General features: G+C 47.9%; 1 protein-coding gene across 1 annotated transcript in view; it reads right to left on the minus strand.

The window, feature by feature from the left end:
* The window catches only part of ADARB2 (adenosine deaminase RNA specific B2 (inactive)), a 519,334-nt gene that overhangs the window by 47,364 nt on the left and 450,071 nt on the right, over positions 1-21,899 (minus strand). Inside the window, exon 5 of the mRNA XM_001118272.5 lies at positions 937-1,105. Coding sequence (XP_001118272.4) covers positions 937-1,105 — 169 coding nt within the window. The remainder of the gene's footprint in view (positions 1-936; positions 1,106-21,899) is intronic.

The following is a 21,899-nucleotide window of genomic DNA, read 5'->3' on the forward strand; positions in this document are numbered from 1 at the left end:
GTTGCAGTGAGCCGAGATCGCGCCACTGCACTCCAGCCTGGGCGACAGAGCAAGACTCCGTCTCAAAAAAAAAGAATGAGCTGAGTGTGTTAAGGTGTTGTTTTCAGTGGCATCTGCTTGGCTACACATGGGCCTTTCTGCTTTTGTGTGGCTTTTGCACAGCTAATGGGCATGGAGATGACCCTCGCCAAAGCCCCCCGAGGCCCCATTACTCGTGGATTTGAGGAACGCAGACGGCTTCAGGGGATGTGAAAGAATAGACAGGAGACACAGGAGGGAGCGTTTCGGGCAAGGAGCTGACAGCGAGCCCTTGGGACTGAACGGCCCGGGCTGGAGGTGTGTTGGAGAGGCCACGTGCTGCAAACCATGTGGGTTTCATTCCCATCTAAGGTGTCTCAGGGACAGAAGGCTGCCCCATGACAGCCACCTCTGCCCAACAGCCAGAGCAGGCCACAGAACCCCGGGAACCCAATACTGACTGGGGCACAGTTCTCAGGGTCTCAGCGGCCTCTTCACATGGACTTGGCACAGGAGGCAAGAAGACAGCGCATCTCCAAACCACTGCTTTGGCACTGCACTCACGTTCTCTGAGGGCAACGGCGGAAAAGGGGGCAGTGCAGGAATGTGGGGGGCGTGGGGAGCCGAGGCCGGGAGAGGGTGGCCTTGCCCAGGAGGACGAGGGCTGCAAAGGTGTTTTCTGGAGGGAAACGTGGAGTAAGGAGGAAGCCTGGAATTTTAGCATCTTCCCAGCCCGCATGGCGGCTCTATAGGTGCGCCAGGGATGTCTCTAGTCTGAATAACAAGGGGCGCTTCCTGGCTCACCCTGTGCCAGGATAGAGGGAAGCGTGTTCTGAGCCAGGCATGGGCCCCCTCTGCTCCCTGGCAGCCCCCAGCCATGGTGTCCGCCTGCCCTGGAGCCCATCCCCAGCCGCTCACCTCAGGTGCAGCTCCAGTTGCGTGTAGAGGAAGTGCAGGAACGCCCGCCGGGCCACCACCTCTGCGTGGCAGTCATTCACCACCAGCCCCTGGTCACTGAGGTGCTCGCCGCTGATGCACTTGGTCCCCGACGACAGGGCCACGACCTGTGCTTGCCGAGCGTCCAGTCCTGGGGACACAGACAGCATCAGGGCAGCGCGGCCCACGGCCCCCGTCTCCCTCCTCGGTCTTTTCAGGGTCTCACAACAGCGGTTTCCCTGGGTTAGGAAACCTTGGAAACACTGTTTTGAGAGCTGGGAAGCAAGGTTTCTGTGTGCCCCAGGCCGTCACAGGCGACCGCCCGCCTGAGGGATTCCCACCTACTCCATGGCAGCCTGAGACGGCGCTCAAAGTGCCTCTGTTATCCGCAAGGTTGCTGAAATGCTCCTGAGGCACCGTAGGAGCAGAGTTTTGAGGTCGGACTTACTACCAGGGCAGTTTTCTTCACCTCTGAGTCCCAGGTCCCCTGTGAGTGGGAGCAGTGCTGGCTACAGCCTGGGCTTCCTGCCCGACCTCTGACCACCTTTGCGCTTTCCCCTGTCCCCCAACGGGATCAGTGCAGGACAGGAGCTGATGAACCCTTCACCCTAACACAGAAACGCAGGACAGGAGCTGATGAACCCTTCACCCTAACACAGAAAGGACGCTGGATGTGTCATTTTAACCATAGTCAAAGGAACCCCATCCACAAAAATGATACTCCCTTCAGGGACTGAAAACAAACAAAACAAAGAAACCTGAAAAACAACCCCCAGCGTAATGTCCTTAAAGTATAATATCCATCACTTTGTTTCAGAAGAAGCTGGAAGACACAAGCCAATGTTTGTTTGCTCTGCTGTAACAGGTCTCTGTGGATGTGTATTTTCTCTGCACTTAGATGGTGAATTCCTTGAGGACACGAGTCAGAATTTCCACCAAATGATCCAAGCAGGGTCTCCCTAGGGAGTCCGTGTCATTAGACGGGTCAGTGTTGCCGATCCAGTAACAAATCCATCGTCCAGGCCCTTCGGCTGGAGGTGGCGGGTACGTTGTGGGCACCCAGGAGCCTTGGGATGTGACAGCCACTGGCTGGGCCCGGATCCCAGGCCAAGTGAGGGCAGCACAGAGACGCGTTAGCTGCCGACTGCGGCCACGTCCACGGAGTCACCTGGTAAATACATGTCCAGACCATTTCTTGGAAGAGGTGACACGCAAATTCATGTCATGCCAGAAGCAGACCTCCCTCCCATCTTAAATAAAATCGACTTCCCCACGGCAAACAGTGCTGGCTGGTCATGAGCACTTCTCACTTCTCACACACTTGTTCCTCTGATGTGACTTTTTCTCCCCTGAGCACTTGGTTCTCGAGCCCTGAGGGCATCGGCCCTCTCTGGGCCCCAACGCGGGATCTTTCTTTGTGAGATGAAAGGGCGGAGTCAGCAGCTGCCAGTGAGAGCCAGGGAGAACGCGGAGCCCAGAGGGACGGAGCACTGCGGAAGTGCCCCGCGGAGGCCCAGCGGCATCCCTGCCCCCGTGGCTCTGCAGCTGAGGTCTGTCTGTCCAGTGTCCTTCCTTCCAGGCAAAGCGGTCCAGCACAGCCCCCGCCTCCTGCCCATGTCCACTGCTGTCTCCGCTCATCCCAGTTCTCCCAGCAGCCCCTGCTTCTGTGCCTGAAGAGAACTCCATGGTCCTGGTCCTGCTGTCTACCCACTGCCCCCTCCCTGGTGGGACTGGACTGCTCCTGAGCTCAGGAAGTGACCGGACTTCCCCAGGCCGCTTTAATCAAAAGAGGAGACGACCAGCCCCCCCTGAGTTTCCTCCCCCGGGAAAGTTCGTGAGCAGCTGCCCTGTCCCAGCTCCAGGCCTCCTCCTCTCTCAGCCATCCTGGGGGCGGAGGCTGCCTCCCAGCGGGGGTCCCAGAAGTGGAGGAGCAGATGGGATCAGGATCTAAGGCTACAGGGAGCCGGGGTGGGCAGCTGCTACTGACTCTGCCAGGGGTGGGAGCCACCGTCTCACTCAGGCAGTCAGTGACATGTGAACTGTTGAGAAATGGTTCACGAGGACGACATCGCACCACGCTGCCTGATGCCGCACTGTCCGCGTGGCACCGAGGGGAGAGATGACGACGCCCGTCCTCTCCTTTCCCCCAAATTAAATCGGTCAGCCCCAAATTCGGCCATTCTTCATTAAAATCTTCCTCTTTCTCATTTGTAATGTGTGGTACCCAAGCACATCTTCTGGCTTCTTGCTCTCCCCCATCCTCTGTGTAAATTTCCCAAATCCTGTGGATTTGGTCCTTCCTCTGCTCTCTGGGTCCCTCCCGCCAATCCACTCCTGAGGGCGCTTCCTAAGTCCTCCTGCACCATGTCCAGCCCTGGCCTCCCACCCAGTGTCCCGGCCCCTTCTCTCCTCCTGTGCAACCCAGCACTCACTCATGGGCAACAGTGCTGCTGTCCCAGCTCCAATTTCCACGGTGCTGTGGCCTGTGAGGCCCCGGCCTGCTCCTTCTCTTTGGATTCCGTGGAAATAGGAGCTGTAGAAAAAAGCAACTGCTTTCCCTTCACCCCTCATTGATTCCCAGCTCCGTTTGGCTCCAGGCTCTGCCACACTCAGCACAGTTATGTGGCCCAAGAAGTGCATTGTTTGCATATTCAGTTTTCATGATTCCCACCCCTACGGCCAGCACCATGCTCCCACAACACAGGAGATGTGAAGCCTGGACCGAGGGAGATGATGCAGTCAGAAACAGCTGCAGCACGAGATGTCATATGAGAAAAGTCGCAGAAGTGCTGTACACGGAATGTCACCAGCACAAGAGCGAGGGAGGAGAAGGGAAAGATGGACTCACACCCTGGGAGCTTCTGCACAGGGGGCAGGAGGAGGTGTCCCAGGCAGAGTGGGCATGGTGACCAGAGGCAGGGATGGGAAAGGGCACAGGCGTATTCTGCGGGACAAGGAGAAGCCGACGTTGGAGCCTGTGGGAGATGTGTGTGGGAAAGTGGCGAAGCTTCCAAGGTGGGTGGAAGTCGGTCACAGAGGCCCTGAGTACCACCCTGAAGATCCAGCTCTTCACCAACAGACAGTGGGAGCTGTGAAAGGGTTTTCCGGAAGGACAGCAGCACTGTTGCCCATGAGTGAGTGCTGGGTTGCACAGGAGGAGAGAAGGGGCCGGGACACTGGGTGGGAGGCCAGGGCTGGACATGGTGCAGGAGGACTTAGGAAGCGCCCTCAGGAGTGGATTGGCGGGAGGGACCCAGAGAGCAGAGGAAGGACCAAATCCACAGGATTTGGGAAATTTACACAGAGGATGGGGGAGAGCAAGAAGCCAGAAGATGTGCTCGGGTACCACACATTACAAATGAGAAAGAGGAAGATTTTAATGAAGAATGGCCGAATTTGGGGCTGACCGATTTAATTTGGGGGAAAGGAGAGGACGGGCGTCGTCATCTCTCCCCTGGCGCCACGCGGACAGTGCGGCGTCAGGCAGCGTGGTGCGGTGGCAAACAGCTCAGTAGCAGTTAAAGACTGCGAGCAAAAAGGTCGAAAACAGAAACAGCACCAACAGCATTCGGATAAACACGCTTTTCTTAACACCCACGTCACGGGACAGCGCGAGGGTGCTGCTGCCATGGTGGGGCCACAGGCAGGTCGAGGCCACTCATACCTATGGAGAGAAACCGAGTCCTTGGTTTATGGGCATCACTCTCCAGGTACAAACCAGTGGCATTTAGGGCTGTGTCAGCCCTGCACAGAAGTGTCTAACATTCTCCTTTTTCAGTACTCTGATTCCCCACACGGAGATCCTTGATTGCTGGGGTCGGGGTGAGGCCACGCCAAGCTGTATGGACGCCAAAAATGCTCTGCACTCAATGAGCAATGCTTTGTGTAAAAATGTGTCCGAAGCCAGGCCGCCTTGCAGCAGAGGCTGGGTCGGGGATGCTCCGGCAGGGGCTTATTAAGTCAGGAAGACAGGATGGGGCAGCAGGGACGCCAGGCGAGGGGAGGCTGTGCTGAGGTCCCATGTCCAGCTGACCCAACAGGAAGCTCAGGAGTGTGAGGCAAGGGTGTGCAATGTGCCAGTTATGAGCTGTGGGTGCTCCCAGGCGTGTAGGCTTCTGGTGGCCAGGGCCGTTCTCAGGAGGTGGCTGCAGCCATGAGCTGCCCTGACCGGCACTCAGAGCAGCTGGAGAAGATCAGGAGCCCAGGATGGGGTGGCTGTGGTGCCAACAGCATTTATTCCAATCCTTCCAATGATGCTATTAAGCCGATAAAATGCAAGTTTGTATAGAAGCATCACTCCATACATAGTGGCTATTGGTGATCTCTTTTCTTATAAATGGCTATTGAGAGTAAAACTACTACTCTGTAAGACAACATGAGAAGTAGTCACAGAAAATATATGTATACGAATTTCTATAGAATAAGTAGAAAAGCTGGCCAAAGAGCAGGGCTACTGCACCCCGCCAAAGCACCAAGCACGGTGAGTTTTGTAGAATTCGACCGAAAGGTAGCGGATTGTAAGTGTCCGGAGCATGTAAAGACAAGAGAAGACTCAGGTTGTGTGTCACCATGGAATGCCTAAATTATTGCCATACCCACCTGACGGAGGCTACGCAACAAAGAAAACAGAGCCCTCAGTTAGACAAAATACTAGCCATCAAGTAGCAGAGGAAAAGAGTACTAGAGTACATCCCTGCAAGGTGGGCTTATTTCTGAAATGTAAGAATTGATTATATTAAAAAATTAAGGCCAGGCACACAGTGGCTCACACCTGTAATCCCAGCACTTTGGGAGGCTGAGACCAGTGGATTGCTTAAGCCCAGGAGTTTGAAACCAGCGTGGACAACATAGCCAGACCCCAAGTCTACAAAAAATACAAAAGGTAGCTGGGTATGGAGGCATGAGCCTGTAGTCCCAGCTACTCGAGAGACTGAGGTGGGAGGATCACTTGAGCCTCGGAGGCGGAGGTTGGAGTGAGCTGAGATTGCACCACTGCTCTCCAACCTGGGTAACAGAGCAAGACCCCGTCTCAAGGAAAAAAAAAAAAAAAGAAAAAGAAAAAAAAAATTTAAATGCAATACAAAAATAAGCATAATCACAGATACTGATAAGGCATCTGACAAAATACAACTGCTTTTGATAAAACATTAAGTTTTTATCAAAACTCAACTCTATCAAGTAGAACAGAGGGATTGTTTCCTGAATGTGATTTTATGCACACACACACACACACACACACACACACACACACACCAGACACACATACACACACATGAGTATCATGCTCTATGGGCAAGCACTCCAGGCACTTCTATAACCATTCAGGAACATCTGCTGCAGCCATTGACGAGCACAACAAGAGAGAGAAATTAGCTCTGTAGTAATTGGAGAGGGGCAGGTAACACAAGCACTGTCTGAACATGCTATGATTCTGTGTCTGGAAACCTCCAGAGAATCCAGTTGACATACTGCTAGAAACAATGAGAGAGCTTAATATGGTGAAAGGGTTCCAAGTTAATATACAGAAATCAATAACTTTCATATAGACACACAGCAACTAGAGAGACACTGTAAAGGAAAAATGACTCCATTTATAACGGCAGCAAACAAGATAATAGGAATAAGTTTAACAAGAAATGACCAAGGACTATAGTGAATAAAACTTCAAAATCCTATTGAAGGACACAACAAAATTTAAACAAACAGAAAGACATGCCACATTTTTGGATCGGGAGGTTTAACATAATGAATCCTCTCTAAATTGATTTATAAAGTTGACAGGATTCCCAAAGAAACAGCAATAGTGCTTTGTTTTGGACAAGACACCTGGTTAAAAAGTGTAATTTTGTTTTGTCATTGCTATGGCTTGGGTATGGTTTATTTGTAGCTAAAACCCCTGTTGAGATTTGGTCCTCAGTGTGGCGGTGTTGAGGGGTGGTGGGACCTAGTGGGAGGTGTTTGGGTCATGGGGTGGATTCCTTATGAAGGGCTTGGTGCTGTTCTCAAGGCAGTGAGTTCTTGCTCTGACAAGATGGATTAGTCCTCAAGGAAATGGGTTAGTTCCCATGAGCGTGGGCTGTAATGAAGCCATAATGCCCCTCTGGTTTTCTCTTTGCAAGTATCTGCTTCCCCCTTGACCTTCTCCTTCATGTTATGATGCAGGAAAAAAGCTCTCACCAGAATCCACTGCCGTGCCCTTAAACTTCCCAACCTGCAGAACTGTGAGCTAAATAAACCACTATTTTTTCTAAAGTACCCAGTCTCATGTATTCTGTTATAGCAACACAAAATGAACTAAGATAGTTATTTGTTTTTAACTGGGCAAGCTGATTCTAAAAGGAAACCCAGAAAATTCTGAAAAAGAAGGCTAATGCTGGAGACAAGCCCTAGAGTACATCAAGCAGGTTACAGGGGCTCCACGCCAGGTCGCTGTGGGGATGGGGTGTGAAGGGAAACAGGTGGAACAAAGTGGGCAGTCCAGAACTCAACCCAACACGTACAGGAATTTAGTACAGGACAAAGGTAATCACATCTCAAACCACTGAGGCAAAGAGAGACTATCCAATTAATGGTATCTAACAACTGAATAGTCATCTGAGAAATAAAATTGCATCTTTATCTGACACCATGTACCAGAGTAAATTCCAAATTGATCAATATTTAGATGTAAGAAATGAAGAACTGCATTTGAATGTTTATAGCATCTTTACCCATAATTGCCAAAACTTGGAAACAACCAAGATACCTTTAGGCAGGTGAATGGATAAATAAACCATGGTACATTCAGACAGTGGAATATTACTCAGCACTAAAAATAAATCATTTATCAAGCCATGAAAAGACATGGAGGAAAGTTAAATAAAAGTTAAGTAAAAGAAGCCGATCTGAAAAGGCGACATATTGTATGATTCCAACTACAGGGCGTTCTGGAAAAGGCAAAACTATGGACATACATAAAAAGGTCAGTGGTTGCCAGGAGTTGAGCGGGGGAAGGGATGAATAGATGGAGCACAAAGGATTTTTAGGGCAGTGAAACTACTCTGTATGATGGTACAATGGTGGATCCATGTCATTATACATTTGTCCAAACCCATAGAGTGTACAACACCAGGAGTGAACCCTAACACAATGAATGGATTTTGGGTGATTAAAGAAATAAAGATGCATATGTCATAAAGAAAATAAGAGATAATGTATAAACTTGGTGAGTACTATGGTTTAAATGTGGTGTTTTCTCCAAAATTTATATTGAAACTTAATCCTCATTGTGGTGGTATTAAAAGGTGGGGCCTTTAGGAGGTGATCAGGGGATGAGGGCTCCACCTTCATGAATGGATTAATACCCCTATAAAAGAGACTTCAGACAGAGTCCAGCCCTTTTTTGCCCTCCATCCCATCTGCCCTGTGAGGATACAGTGTTTCTCCCCTCCAAACAATGCAGTAACAAGGCGCCATCCTGGAGGCAGAGCGCAGCCCTCTCCAGACACCAAGCCTGCTGACATCTGGATTTTGGACTTCCCAGTCCCCAGAACTGTGAGCAATGAACTTCTGTTGTTTATAAATGGCCTCAGTATGAGGTATTTTGTTGCAGCAGCACAAATGGATGAAGACACTGGGCTTCTCCCCAGCACATCACCCATCTCCAGACAATGTCTGGGAATGGGCTTTTATTTATTTACTTGGAACTAAGTCATTCTCAGCCTGTTCCAACATTTTAAAGGTACATTTCTTATACTATATCTGGTTTTGGAGGAAAAAGATTACCAAATTTCTAAGAAGAAAACTGAAAGTAAAATATACCAAATAGCGTCAAAGAAATACATTTCAAAATTATAGAAGATAGAGAGAGAAAGGAATAATTTTTACTCCACATGTAGACTGCCCCAAGGGTGTCATGTGTAATTAATTCTGACTCCCTATTTCCTAGAACTGTGCCCACTGAATTTAATGACTCAATAACAGGGTTTCCACACCTTCCCTTGAGAAAGACTCTTCCACAGTTTATCAGTGCTCAGTGTTAGGAAACCTTCTTCAATGTTCAGCCTAACTGATCTTCTATACAATTTCAGTCCACTTTCCAGACTTCATCTTTAAAACTCCCAATCTCTTTGTGGTTGGTATTCTCTGAATACTCACAGGGAATATCATGATTGGCCTGCAATCCCACGTCTAGTCATTATTTGGCCAAAGTCTGTGTTTTATTTTCAATCTTTTCCTGCAAGCCAATTTTTAAAATCTTCTTGTGTTTCTGCTTCCATTCTCTATATTTCCTCTAATTAGTTTGAAATCAGGTAGATTTTAAAATGTCTGGCTTGGGCATGTCTTATCTGTTGGGGACATGATTAGACTAAGACTGAAAGAAAACAGTTTTGCTTTTGACAGGGGAGATTTTTCTTCCACTAGGGTCTTGATTTATGGCTTTCCTCAGGAATCAGAAGACACTAGTGTCCCCTGGGCTTTTATTCTCTAAACATTTCAAATGCATTGATTTTGGAAGGAAAACAAGTTATGTGTAAATGTTTTGTGCTCTCCTCTATGAATGACGATACATCTGGGGAATATCAGATAACAAACCACTGTAAGCAGAGTTTAACAGGCTCTAGGGCACAGGTATCCCTGTTTCTGCTGCTTACTTGAGGCAAGAATTTAATTGTGTTCAGTTGTCTTGTTTGGAAAAAGTTTTCAAAGATTAAAGAAAATAATGCGAAGTTTTTAACATGTGCCTGATACACAGCAAAAATACCACCATCTTTAGCTATTATGATGCATATATTTCTATTCTCTTGTAATCATATTTGTTTCTCCATCTGCAACCAGGACATTTCTGTGACTTCCCTTGCTAGAATGACACAAAAACACCATTTGTTCCATTATTACTTCTACTGATTATAAAGCACATGTTCTTCCAATGAGAACAAGAGGGCTGGTGTGGGACAGTTGAAAGACAAGACACATTCAAGAACACCTTTCAACTAAATCTGACCACGGTACTAAACTATGGGCCAAATAACAATTCCAGGATGAGCACTCACTTGCCTTAAAGTATCAAGGGCATATTTTCATGTATTTCTGTTTGTTTATCCATCCATTCATTCAATGGGCATTAAACACCTAAATTATTCGAGGGAAAGGGGATACAAAAGTGTGCAGTCTCAAAGCTCCTTTCACAGCACATGCTCACAGGCAGGGAGAAGGCAGCGTGGCAGGAGAGCAGAAGCTCACTGTGACTGGGCTACACCAGCTGTGGGGACACCTTCTCAGAGGATGGGGCAACCGTGGACGTCAAAGCCAGTGTTAAGAGAGGGAGAAAGAAGAGACCTGTGCCCTGGACTAGAAGGTGTGTAACAACTGGCCAGGTAATGAATGAAGAGGAGCCGAGGAGTGGGAGCAGCCTGCATGAAAACAAGGAGCATGGGAGGACAGCTCTGTGGTGAGGATGCAGTGGCATCTGTGGTTAGGACGTGGTGGGCTCTGTGGATAGGATCCAGTGGGCTCTGGTTAGGATGTGGTGGCATCTGTGGTTAGGATGTGGTGGGCTCTGTGGATAGCATCCAGTGGGCTCTGGTTAGGATGCGGTGGACTCTGTGGTTAGGATGAGGTGAGCTCTGTGGTTAGGATGTGGTAGGCTCTGTGGTTAGGATACGGTGGGCTCTGTAGTTAGGATACGGTGGGCTCTGTGGACAGGACGCGGCAGGCTCTGCAGTTAGGATGCGGTGGGCTCTGTGGTTACAATGCAGTGGGCTCTGGTTAGGATGTGGTGGGATCTGGTTAGGATGCAGTGGCATCTGTGGTTAGGTCGTGGTGGGCTCTGTGGTTAGGATATGGTGGGCTATGGTTAGGATGCGGTGGGCTCTGTGGTTAGGAGGTGGTGGGCTCTGTGGATAGGATCCAGTGGGTTCTGGTTAGGATGTGGTGGGCTCTGTGGTTAGGATGTGGTGGCATCTGTGGTTAGGATGTGGTGGGCTCTGTGGTTAGGATGCAGAGGGCTCTGTATTAGGTTATGGTGGGCTATGGTTAGGATGCGGTGGGCTCTGTGGTTAGGATGAGGTGGGCTCCGTGGTTAGGATGAGGTGGGCGCCGTGGTTAGGATGAGGTGGGCTTGGTGGTCAGGATGCAGAGGGCTCTGGTTAGGATATGGTGGGTTCTGGTTAGGATGTGGTGGGCTCTGTGGTTAGGATGCAGAGGACTCTGGTTAGGACATGGTGGGTTCTGTGGTTAGGATGCAGAGGCCTCTGTGGTTAGGATATGGTGGGCTCTGTGGTTAGGATGCCACAGTCTGGTTAGGATGCAGTTGGCTCTGGTTAGGATGCAGTGGGTTCCGTGGTTAGAATGCAGTGGGCTCTGTGGTTAGGTCATGGTGCGCTGTGTGGTTAGGATGGGGCGAATCTGTGTGGTTACTGGTGTAGAACTCCAGTGCCTGTGGGGCAGTAGTAGTTTCTGGAGGGCCTCCTGTTGTGTGGGTGACATCACCAGAACTGTCTACCTTCTTCCTAGGTACTCCTGAGTGGAGATGACGGGTAGAAGCCTTGTCCACCATGTTGCCTTCACCAGAACTGGGAGAATTGCTCTCTGCATAAAAGATGTCAAGCAAGTTTTGGCAATTCTTTCTTATACTTGTGTGATCAGAGGAATCTTTTGGTCACTGTTGAAATCACAGATGTGGCTCCAGCTTCCTACCAACCAAGAACCCCAAAACTATTGAATGAGTGTCTCCTTGTGAGGTTCCTGAAAATCTGTTTTTAGGCAATATTTTCAGGTTATTCTTATGGCCAGGTGAATTTGGGGAGCACAAGTATGTGAAAAAAAGCAGATGAAGAATATTCATTTTTTCACTTGGCTGTGTGATGTCATTGGATGCAGTTTGGGAACAGGTGCTCTTCACTGAGGCGGATTCTTTGGTTTGGCAATTTGAATGAGAAACCATTGAATTGAGGGACAGTTTCTCTTGAACGTTGCACACATATGGTGCTCAGTAGATTCAGAGACATCTACAAAGAAAACCCACTCAGTGGGCATCCACAGATGCTATGGTCCCCATTTGCTATACCTGAGTTTCAAAGAATGGTGGGCAACCGATTAGTGAATCCCAAATGCTGACTCTGTCCAACTGTGTGAACACGCCGTGAAAGCCAGGGTTTCTCAGCCTCAGCCCTTAGTTGTCAGGATAAGCAAAGTAATCACATACTCATTAATTTCCTTATAAAATGCTCCCAGAGGACATGCCACCCTCACTTTCAGGTGCTGAGACTGCCAGTCATGCCGGGGCTCAGTCCCAGTGAGGAAGCAAGCAGAGCCAATGCTCCAAGCTCCTCATGGGGCCAAAACATGAGGGAGTGCTTGGACCCAGGAATGTTAGACATGAATAACTCTGCTGTTTTAACACTCATTCTTTTTCCTTCCAAAATGACTGAGGCTTGCTTTGTAGACACAGATTCACATGTTGCTCTGACAGGAAATGAGGCAGTCACTGGCCCTGGGTGCCATTCATGTATCTTGTCCTCCTCAGTGTGGCTGACACTCACCAAGCCTTCTGTGCCAGGCACATGTGAGAGCGCTGGGTCTACACACTAATCCAACATGCTGCTTACTCCACATAACATACAACATGGCAAAGGCACTAAGAGAGCCCAGAAACCATGCCAGGCTGATGCCGGCTGCTGTCCACCTGTGATGGCCTCGGGCACTGTGGCCCCCTCTACAACCCTAAGAGGGTCAGCCTGTGGACAGAGATGTGACCAGATGTCAGCTGGTTAACACTCTTTGCTGTTCCCCCTCAGGGAATGGAACTTCTCCAAACCTGATGGGCTGTCGGTGAGGTTAGAGATGAGAGGGAGGAAACTCAGGAGATGCCAGTGACCTTTCTGTGGGCCTTGGGTGGGGAGCCAGCTGTGTGGTTCACTAGACAGTGCAACCTTATGAGAGTGGAGGGGATCCATCCCACAACACGTCACATGTGTGTCTGTGACTCATGGTGAGTCAAACACACTACAGCCCCATCAGAGGGCAGGACAAGCTAGGCACTGACATAGGCAGCGTCCAGGCAAGCAAGCACATTGACAACCATGTGTCAGCCCTGGGACCTAACTGTTTACATGACAACGGCACATCTGGCACATTCTCCTACTGAATTAACTTGACTTTTCCAAAGTATACTTTTGGGGCATGAGAATGGATAGGCAGATGCAGCAGTATTTGCTGCTGCACAGTCCTCTCCACACTCGTCCCAGCACGGTGCTCAACTTGGAGTATTGCCCAGTATTACAGCTCAGTAACGAAGAGGGACTTGAGGCTCTAGGAGATGTAAGCAGGCACTATGGATACCTGCACCAGTGTTGGTTCTTGAACATTCAGCTGCTCCAAGCCATCCTCCCTCACTGGCCCTGCTGCGGAGACTGAGATGTAAAACTCTCCCTTTCCAGCTCTCCCTGTTACTTCCTGCACAGCTGAGTGGCCAGCAGCAAAATCCTGGCCAAAAGAAGTCTTCAGGATGGAAAATGTCCTCCTCCTGCCCTGATGGGATCTGGGAATGTGGCCTGCAGCAGGCGGGATGAGGAGTGACCAGGGGGTGATACATCCTGAAACCACAGGGGCCTGAATGGTGCCTGCCACCACTGTCTGGCACGTGGGCCACTGTTGGTCACTGAGACAATAAAAAGGTAAAAAGGTGCTTGTTTGCAACACTGCTAATCAGCTATCTCACCTCCTGCAGCCAGTGGCGTTCCGAGTGGATACAACTGCAAAATGCATAGAATTTGGGGTAGGACACCACATACATCAAAAGATCAGGCCAGATGAGCTTATGAGAAGGTTATTAGTTATGTTCCTCAACATCAACACTGCGAGGGTTTCACTGGATATAAATATGGTAATTTCACATTTAGTAAATATATTCAATGCCCTCTTCCTACCCCCAAGAAAGAGGTAGAATGACAATGAACGCTTTGCAATTAATAGATTGAAAAGTCTATTTATCTCCACATTTGCATTGGGCTGAGCAAGCTCTTCACCCCATTAGTAACTCATTCTTTTATATCAAAGGAACAAATAGGAAACACCTGGTCTGATCGATGAACGGTCTCTTCCTTCTCCTACCGAGGATGGCTGACAAGGTCTCACTGGCGCTAAAACCAGAAATAATGAGAGCATGAAGCCAGAGCTCCTAAATAATTCATGAGCTAAATCTTGTAAGTGACGGTGCTTTCTTCATCTGTAAGCAACCACTTGACATGCTCATTTTTGTTCTGTTTTTAAGAAGATCATATTTGAATCAGCTCAGAGGGGAGCTTTGTTCAGGCCCTGTGAGCGCCACGCCCTCTCTGCTGACCTCCAATACTTTCTCTTCTTTTCTTGACTGAGCTGTGAGTTCCCCTGGGCTCAAATCTGGCTGGCTAGTTAGAGCCCTCATTCTTGGGTAATGACCCAATGACATAGGTAGGCACTGACCTAAGGTGGAGAGGCTGCCCCCAACCCACTGTCGATCATAGCTTCATGCTCTCCTCCCCTTCTCTGCCCTCCACTGACCTTGTCAATGACTAGCTCCCCCGTGAGCCACCTGTTGCCAGCATGGCCCCAAAGCTGAGACTGCTTTCTTCCATCAGGAGCTCCTCCTCAGCCCGAGACCTCGCCTCCCTTCCTCTTCAGGGTCAGCCCTCAGGGATCAGATGCCCACCGCCTCTCTAACCTGGGAGCCTGCTTCCATGAACACCTCTTCCTGTCATCAGTGTGGTGAAGCCGCTGCAGGGGCTGGGTCCAGAGCACTGTGCATGAGGACTTCAAAAGTCCAACGGAGCAGCAGAAGGAGATACAGACATGGTGTGCAGTGAGGGTGTGTGGGAAAGAGAGGTGCGGGGAGAGGAAAGTTTGGTTATAGCAGTATGGGGCAGGAAGCCAGGAGACCTCCATTTTGCTGTGTGAAGTCATGAGACCCTGTTTCTTGGCGTGAATTACCCCCAGGTTCCAATGTGGATGTGTCTGGAACAGCACCACAGATTCCTCCAGTGTTTCTGCAGGGAAGCCCTTTCAATATCACCTAATGCAGACGGACACATCTTGAAATTTTAAATACAGGGTCTACTAGGGAACGAGGGAGTGTAAACCATGACCCCAAGTGCATGCATTTGAAAGTCCACACTTATTTCAGAGGGTTACAGCTTCACTCAGTTTCACATTTGTTCACTAATTAGCCCAAATCCTTTAGAATATCTTTAATATCTCCAGCCACACAGTGGGGACCCGGTCAATGATGATAACTCCTGCTCACAGATAACACACAGTCATTTCATGAAGCTTCTTTCTTCCTTCTCCCTCCCTTTCCTCACTCTCTCTTTTTCTCTTTCTCTCTCCCTCCCTCCCTAACTCTCTCTTTTTCTTTCTTGCCCTCTTTCCTAACTGTGCTTAACCAGAGCATGGTTAGGGTAAACATAAGAATATTTTAGCTTGTTGAATAACAGGAGAATGTGGCTTTACATACCCCAAACATTGCCTGGCACGCAGGTAAACACTGGATGCTAGTGTCCTTTATTTTTTCACCAACAAAGTTACTGTTACGCTTCCATTAAAAAAAGACTCATAGTCAAAGAGACCAGAATAAAATGAGTTTAGTTGTGTTGCCTTGAGATATAGTGTTGGATTTTCTTTTCTCGGTGAAGTCTTTTGGACAATTAGATTAAAGATAGAATTGAATGCTCAGTTATGAGTTAATAATCAGAGAAGTGCAGAAGTGTTTGAACAGCTTTGATTGGAGTACTAGACCTTGAGAGAGTGTAGCAAAAATATTTTCTCCTCCCTTTCTCATGTTATTTCCATCTACCCATTTCCTTACTTGGGATAAATGAAGGCATTTGGTGAGGATTTAACTCACGGCCAGGGCTGCCAGTCCTCTCCTTAGTTAATTCAGCTTTGAGGGTTTTCATCGGCACCCTGTGAATTATTCCAGGCTAAACTATTTAAATGAGCCATAAGTGGGATTCGGGTAGAACAAATGTCCAGTCAGTGACTAATTTTCTTTTCCTCTCCATTTTTAGGAGGGATGTTTAGTAGAAATGTGTCAGCATTCACACTACGCAAGGGTCAGCATTGGTGTAGTGAAATCCATCCTGCATCTTATAGTTTAAACCTAACAGTTTAAACCAAAGATTTAAAATCAATTGCCCATCAGTGCTCCTTATTATACTGGGTTGTCGGCCTCCATGAATCTTAATGTGCCTGAACAGACCCACAGAGACACAGCATCAGCTTCACATTTCTCAGTATCCACTTAGCAATCATTAAAATCAATTCCTTGAAATACAGATGATAATTCGCCATCTTTCATCACAGCATGAGGTTTCTGTTTAAGGTTTTTTGTCCAGTTCATTTGTTTCAGCTTATCTTCCTCATGCCCGACTGGATGCAAATAAAAATACCTTGCTTTTAATTTTAAGATCAAAGTGACTGCCAGTCATTCAGGGGAGACAATGAAAGCAAAGGTTTTGAAAAATTGGGGGAATAAACTCCTTATACTCCGCTTCTCTTAGGTCCTTGTGAAGATGAACTTACACAGATGCTCTTTGTATGATGGAAAGAGAAATTTTAACTGTATTTAAACTGTCATGGTTTCTAAAGTGCAAATGGGAAAATCATGTTTGATAACCAGTTTTATCTGGTACAACACAATAACACAATTCTTTATTCAAGCCAAAAGCATGGCACAGATAGTACAGACACTTTTTTTTATCTGATGTGCTCATTTTAGGTTCAAAGCCAAACATATGAAGCAAAACATAGTCTACATTTCAAAACTTGGAAAACTTATGTTCCGTCGTGGAATTAATTGGCACTTCTGTATTTTCCCTAATAAAAGAGGCCAGACCACTTCCCTCAGAAGGGTTTCCTTGTTGTCCTGGGCTGTTTTTACAAAGTTCAACTTTACCAGGCTGTTTTCAAGAAATGTGCATTTTTCCAGGGCAGTTATAAGTCCAAGAAATTTGTGGAGTGATAAAACTGGACCTTAGTTTAGATGGGAAAGAATATTTATAAAAGCCATGGTTTCAGAACATGTTTTGTAGGCTAGACTAGCAAAAGTTTAAACACGAACCCCTAAAAATGTACTCTAGAAAACTCCTTTTTTCTAGTTATTTACTTAATAAACTCAGAAAAATAATTTCCCATAAAGAGGTAATGCGTGGTCACCACCGGGCCTTGATGCCTACTTCCAACAGGAACCTGGAGCCGCGAAGGATAAAGGACCATCAGCTCCACGTTTCAGCTCTGCCCAGCCCGCAGGGCGTCAGGAAAGCCACTTGGCCTCTTGATCTTGGTGTCTGCATTTCCTAAAGCGTTAATAAGAATTCCTGCCTTCCCCATTTACCGGGGTTATGTCAATCAAACTGATTAGTGTATGTAAAAATGCTGTCAAAACTGTAAATCTGCATATTAAATGCAAGGCATCACTATCAACAGCCCCTTTAAGAATCATTCTCTCATGAAACACAAGAGTTTCTAAATAAAGCTGTACCCTGACAGCTTGGCTAGTAAGTGCTGTCGGGGTTCAAGAGGATGGGGAGAACATTTGCTTTTCTTTGTCCGGTGAAACGAGAGGATTCGGGAGGTAACAAAGCTGAACTACTGTGTGATCCAGAGAACGGTTGAGTGGGACCCATGCCCCCGCGGAAGACGCCCTGAGGGAGGCCCACGCTCCCCCGGAAGACGGCCTGAGCGCGGGGCCCACGCCCTCCCGGAAGACCGCCTGAGCGGGGTCCACAGCTTCCTGGGAGACGGCCTGAGGGAGGCCCAAGCTCCCCCGGAAGACGGCCTGAGAGGGGGCCCACGCTCTCCCGGAAGACGGCCTGAAGGAGGCCCACGCTCCCCCGGAAGACGGCCTGAGGGAGGCCCACGCTCCCCCGGAAGACGGCCTGATATGGGGGCCCACGCTCCCCCGGAAGACGGCCTGATATGGGGGCCCACGCTCCCCCGGAAGATGGCCTGATATGGGGGCCCACGCTCCCCCGGAAGACGGCCTGAGAGGGGGCCCACGCTCCCCCGGAAGACGGCCTGAGCGAGGCCCACGCTCCCCCGGAAGACGCCCTGAGCGAGGCCCACGATCCCCCCGAAGATGGCCTGAGAGGGGGCCCACGCCCTCCTGGAAGACCGCCTGAGCGGGGTCCACAGCTTCCCGGGGGACGGCCTCAGTCAGGTCCACGCTCCACCGGGACACGGCCTGAGCATGGCGAGGCTCCTCCCGAAGACCTGAGCAAAGGCCCACGCCCTCCCAGGAGATGGCCTGAGCAGTGTCCAAGCTCCCCCGGAAGACACAGTCCACGCCCTCTGAGAAGATGGCGTGTGAGTCGGAGCAGAGAAGGAGTTGAGAGAATGAGAGCAAAGCTTCCAAGTGGCAGAGAGAGCAGCTGCCTTCAAGGTCAGGCCTGGGAGGGCCCAGGTTCGGTGGCTACGGGTCCGGGGGCAGCAGTGCGTGTTCTCCTGGCATAAGGCTCACAGGATTATTTTTAATAAATGGCTGCGGCAGTTGGCCAAGCGTCCTGCTCACTGGGGAGAATGTCTGAGGGTGGAAGCACTTGTTCAGCATGAAAGATGGAGTCTCACGCTACAAGGAGGGAAGGACCACCTGAGAAGGGTCCAGGGCCGGCTGGGACCCCACCTCATTGGCGCTGGCCGGGGTGGGGGCGCCTGCCGGGAATCCTAAGGAGACCTGAGCTGATGGAAATGGGCCCTGCGCCGCCTTCCCATCCGGGCGGGAGCCTGTGGGAGAAGGACCAGCTGGCCACAGAAGACACCGCAGAAGACACCAGGCCAGCGCCTACGATACCAATCTAACGTCTCGTTCACAAGTGTATGTATTCAGACGAGAGCCATGAGCAGGACACGGGAGAAAGACCACGAGAAACAGAAAGCCACTACCCCTGGCCTGGGGGACACGGGCCAGGGCGTCTCCTCAGAGGAGTTGAACAGAAGTTACAGCTACAGAACGAGAGGCTCCCCCGGAAGACACAGTCCACGCCCTTTATGAAAAAGGAAGAATGGAGGATAAGTGAAAGACTCAAATAATGAAAATAGATTGCAAAAATTAGGAGGGAAAGGCAGTTGATGAGCTGTAGGATAAATTTAAGAAATCTCCAAAAACATCGAGTAAAAGAATGAAGAGACCAAAATTTAAAAAGTAAAAGTAGAAGATTAATAGAGAGTATTGAAAATTTAACAGAAATGTGTGTAAATGAAGGAATTCTTAACACAAATGACGTGAAAATATACGAATAGCTTAAATATGTCAAGAGAGGTGAATGGCTCATACCTAAACATATTCTTAAATCCAAGTTAAAAAAAGACCTTTCCCCCTCCCGGGTAGGGATGGGTGCTGGTCACTGCAGAGAAAATGTGAGGCAGGTCAGAAATATTGGATAAAAAATAATGGAAACATTGCTTCAAAATACTGAGGGAAAATAATTGAAAGCTTAGAATTCCCCACCTGGGAACCTATTGAGACGGATGAGAAGCAAATCAAGGCATTTTGAGATGTGGGAATATTCACAAAGTTGATCTCCCATTGTAGATGATGCTTCTTGAGGAAGCTCTGTATGAGGGGAGACAAAGCAGGGAAGAAGACAATGATCTCGGAGATGGTGTCCCACTGGAAGAGCAGGACGCGGGGTCTGCAGAGCATGTGCCTCGGTGGGCCTGGCTGGGGAGTTCTCCGGGAGAGAGGCAGGTACCCTCTGCAAGATGCTTCCCTGGAGGCCTCGTGACAGCATGTATGGTAAAGGCACAATCTTCCTCTCTCTTCTTTTTCAGTAAGAAAAAAGAAGACATTCCAGAAAAAAAAAAAGCACAATATTTCAAAAGTGATATAAGCAAGTCTAGCAACACACGTGAATCAAACTTAAACACAACACAACTTGGAGCTGGGGGTGTAGGCAGAGCCTCTGTGTGTCCTGACGCCAGGCAGCCAGGCTCCCTTTTCAGGGGAACTGTCCTGGGAAGGTTGAACGTGGTTCTGCTTGGCTCTGTGGTGGGAATATCTACAATACTCTCATCAGATAGATGCTGTTCAGCTCTTACAATCACTCAAAAGACAAAATAGAGAAGACTTAATTATGGGCATAAGAAAGGATATAAATACCAGTGATGATGGTGTAAAGATGTAACATGTAATTGGGAGAAGCTGGCTAGTGGGGAAGGGGCTGAGGGCTGCCACCTTCAATGCACAGAACGGAGTGAACCCACACCTTCTAAATTTGATGCAATGAGAAATAAAGGTTTATTATCTATAATTGTGCATTAAAAACAATAATGGAAAATGAAAAAGTATCAAATGTTAATAGCAAGAGTCAATAGATGTTATCTAGAACTGAAAATCTAGAAATATAGAAGCAATATAGTACTTAGAGTCACAAGAACAAAATTTAAAATGGTTAGAGTGGCTTCTGAGAGTGAAGGGGAGTGAGGGGTGGAGTGGGAGAATATGGCTTTTCATTCAGAAGTTCTTTAGAATCTCTACCATATGACTGCATTAATTTGATAAAAATAAACTTCTGTTCATAAGTATATATTTCTCTGATTATATTTCTCATAATGGCAAAGAAATGGTCTCTGATTCATAAACAGAACTTTCAGGAGCTAATTAATGTGAGAGAGTTGGCATCCCATCCACTGGAGTGGCAAATCAAATTGTGTTTTATTTCAAAATAAGTTTAATTTTAAAACATTGTGACATATACAGCAACTAGAACAAGACACATTACTCTGAGAATTTCTTAGGCATTTGCTTGAATAACTGAACTAGTATTAAGATGAAATGGCACATCAACTTTAAGTAAATGAGTATCTAAAAATGTTTGTATTAGTAATTTTGCACATTTCTAATTTTTTAAAATCAATGTTTATCTCTTTACAATAGGAAAGTAAATTTCAGCAAGTTATTCTTCAGCATTCAGAAGTCACTAATTAGTGAAGCTCTACCTTGTGAAGTCTCATTTTCATATAATAAGTTTAATTCATGTAGATAAATTGCCTACACATAAAGCATTGTATTCACTGGCAACTCAGAAGTATCATTTCCCCAGAAGCCTCTGTAAAACATTACTATTTTCCACATGAAGTTTGAGAGTAGCTTCCAAAACTTGCCAGATTTGTTTCCCAGAAAGATGGAAAGATATTGGACAATCACAGTTCTGGAGCCGAGAAATGCTAAAAAATTACTTTCCAAGTCATACTGACTTATGCTTCTGGGGCTGGAAGTGCATTGCACAATAAGGAAGCCAGGGTGGCTGGTTCCCCTCCCCTCCCCCTTCTACTCCCTCCCCCAACCCTCCCTCCTTTCCTTTCAGACCAGGACACTAATTTAAACTGAGTTATTTAGAAACCTGTAGCAGAAATCTCTGTAACACTCCACATTTTAAAATTTACCAAAGTTTTGTTTATATGGACCAACAACTCTGTGTGTACATAGTTCTTTTATAGTTCTTTTATATTGGATTTAAATTATTCTTTAAGAACCATTCCCCACTGGAATATAAGAGCCACAAGGGTAAGTGTTTGGTCTCTTGTTCTCTGCTGTTTCCCCAGAACTTTGTATGCCAGGCACTGACTAAATAATTTGTAAATGAAACAGTGCCATTACCAATAATTAACTAACACTTACATGGTACTTGCTGTGGGCTAGGTAACTTTCTAAGAGCTAGAAATACATGAACACATTTAGCCATCAAAATAACCTGATCAGGTAGGTGTTGCTGTTATCCCTGTTTTTAAAGGTGAGAGAACAGAGTCCCAGCAAGGCTCAGTGGCTGGCCATGAGTCGCAGAGCTCTGTGCAGGTGGGGCTGGATTCTGTGCTAGGATGATGCTTTTGGCCTGCCAAACTCACTGCTCCCTTAGTGAGACTGCTGTACCCTGAGTGGGGGCCGTGTCTCTTCCTTGCAGCCCCGTGGGCCTACAGAGCAGTGCCCAGTGTAT

The sequence above is a fragment of the Macaca mulatta genome, chromosome 9, assembly GCF_049350105.2.
Source record: "Macaca mulatta isolate MMU2019108-1 chromosome 9, T2T-MMU8v2.0, whole genome shotgun sequence".
Classification (NCBI taxonomy): Eukaryota; Metazoa; Chordata; class Mammalia; order Primates; family Cercopithecidae; genus Macaca; species Macaca mulatta.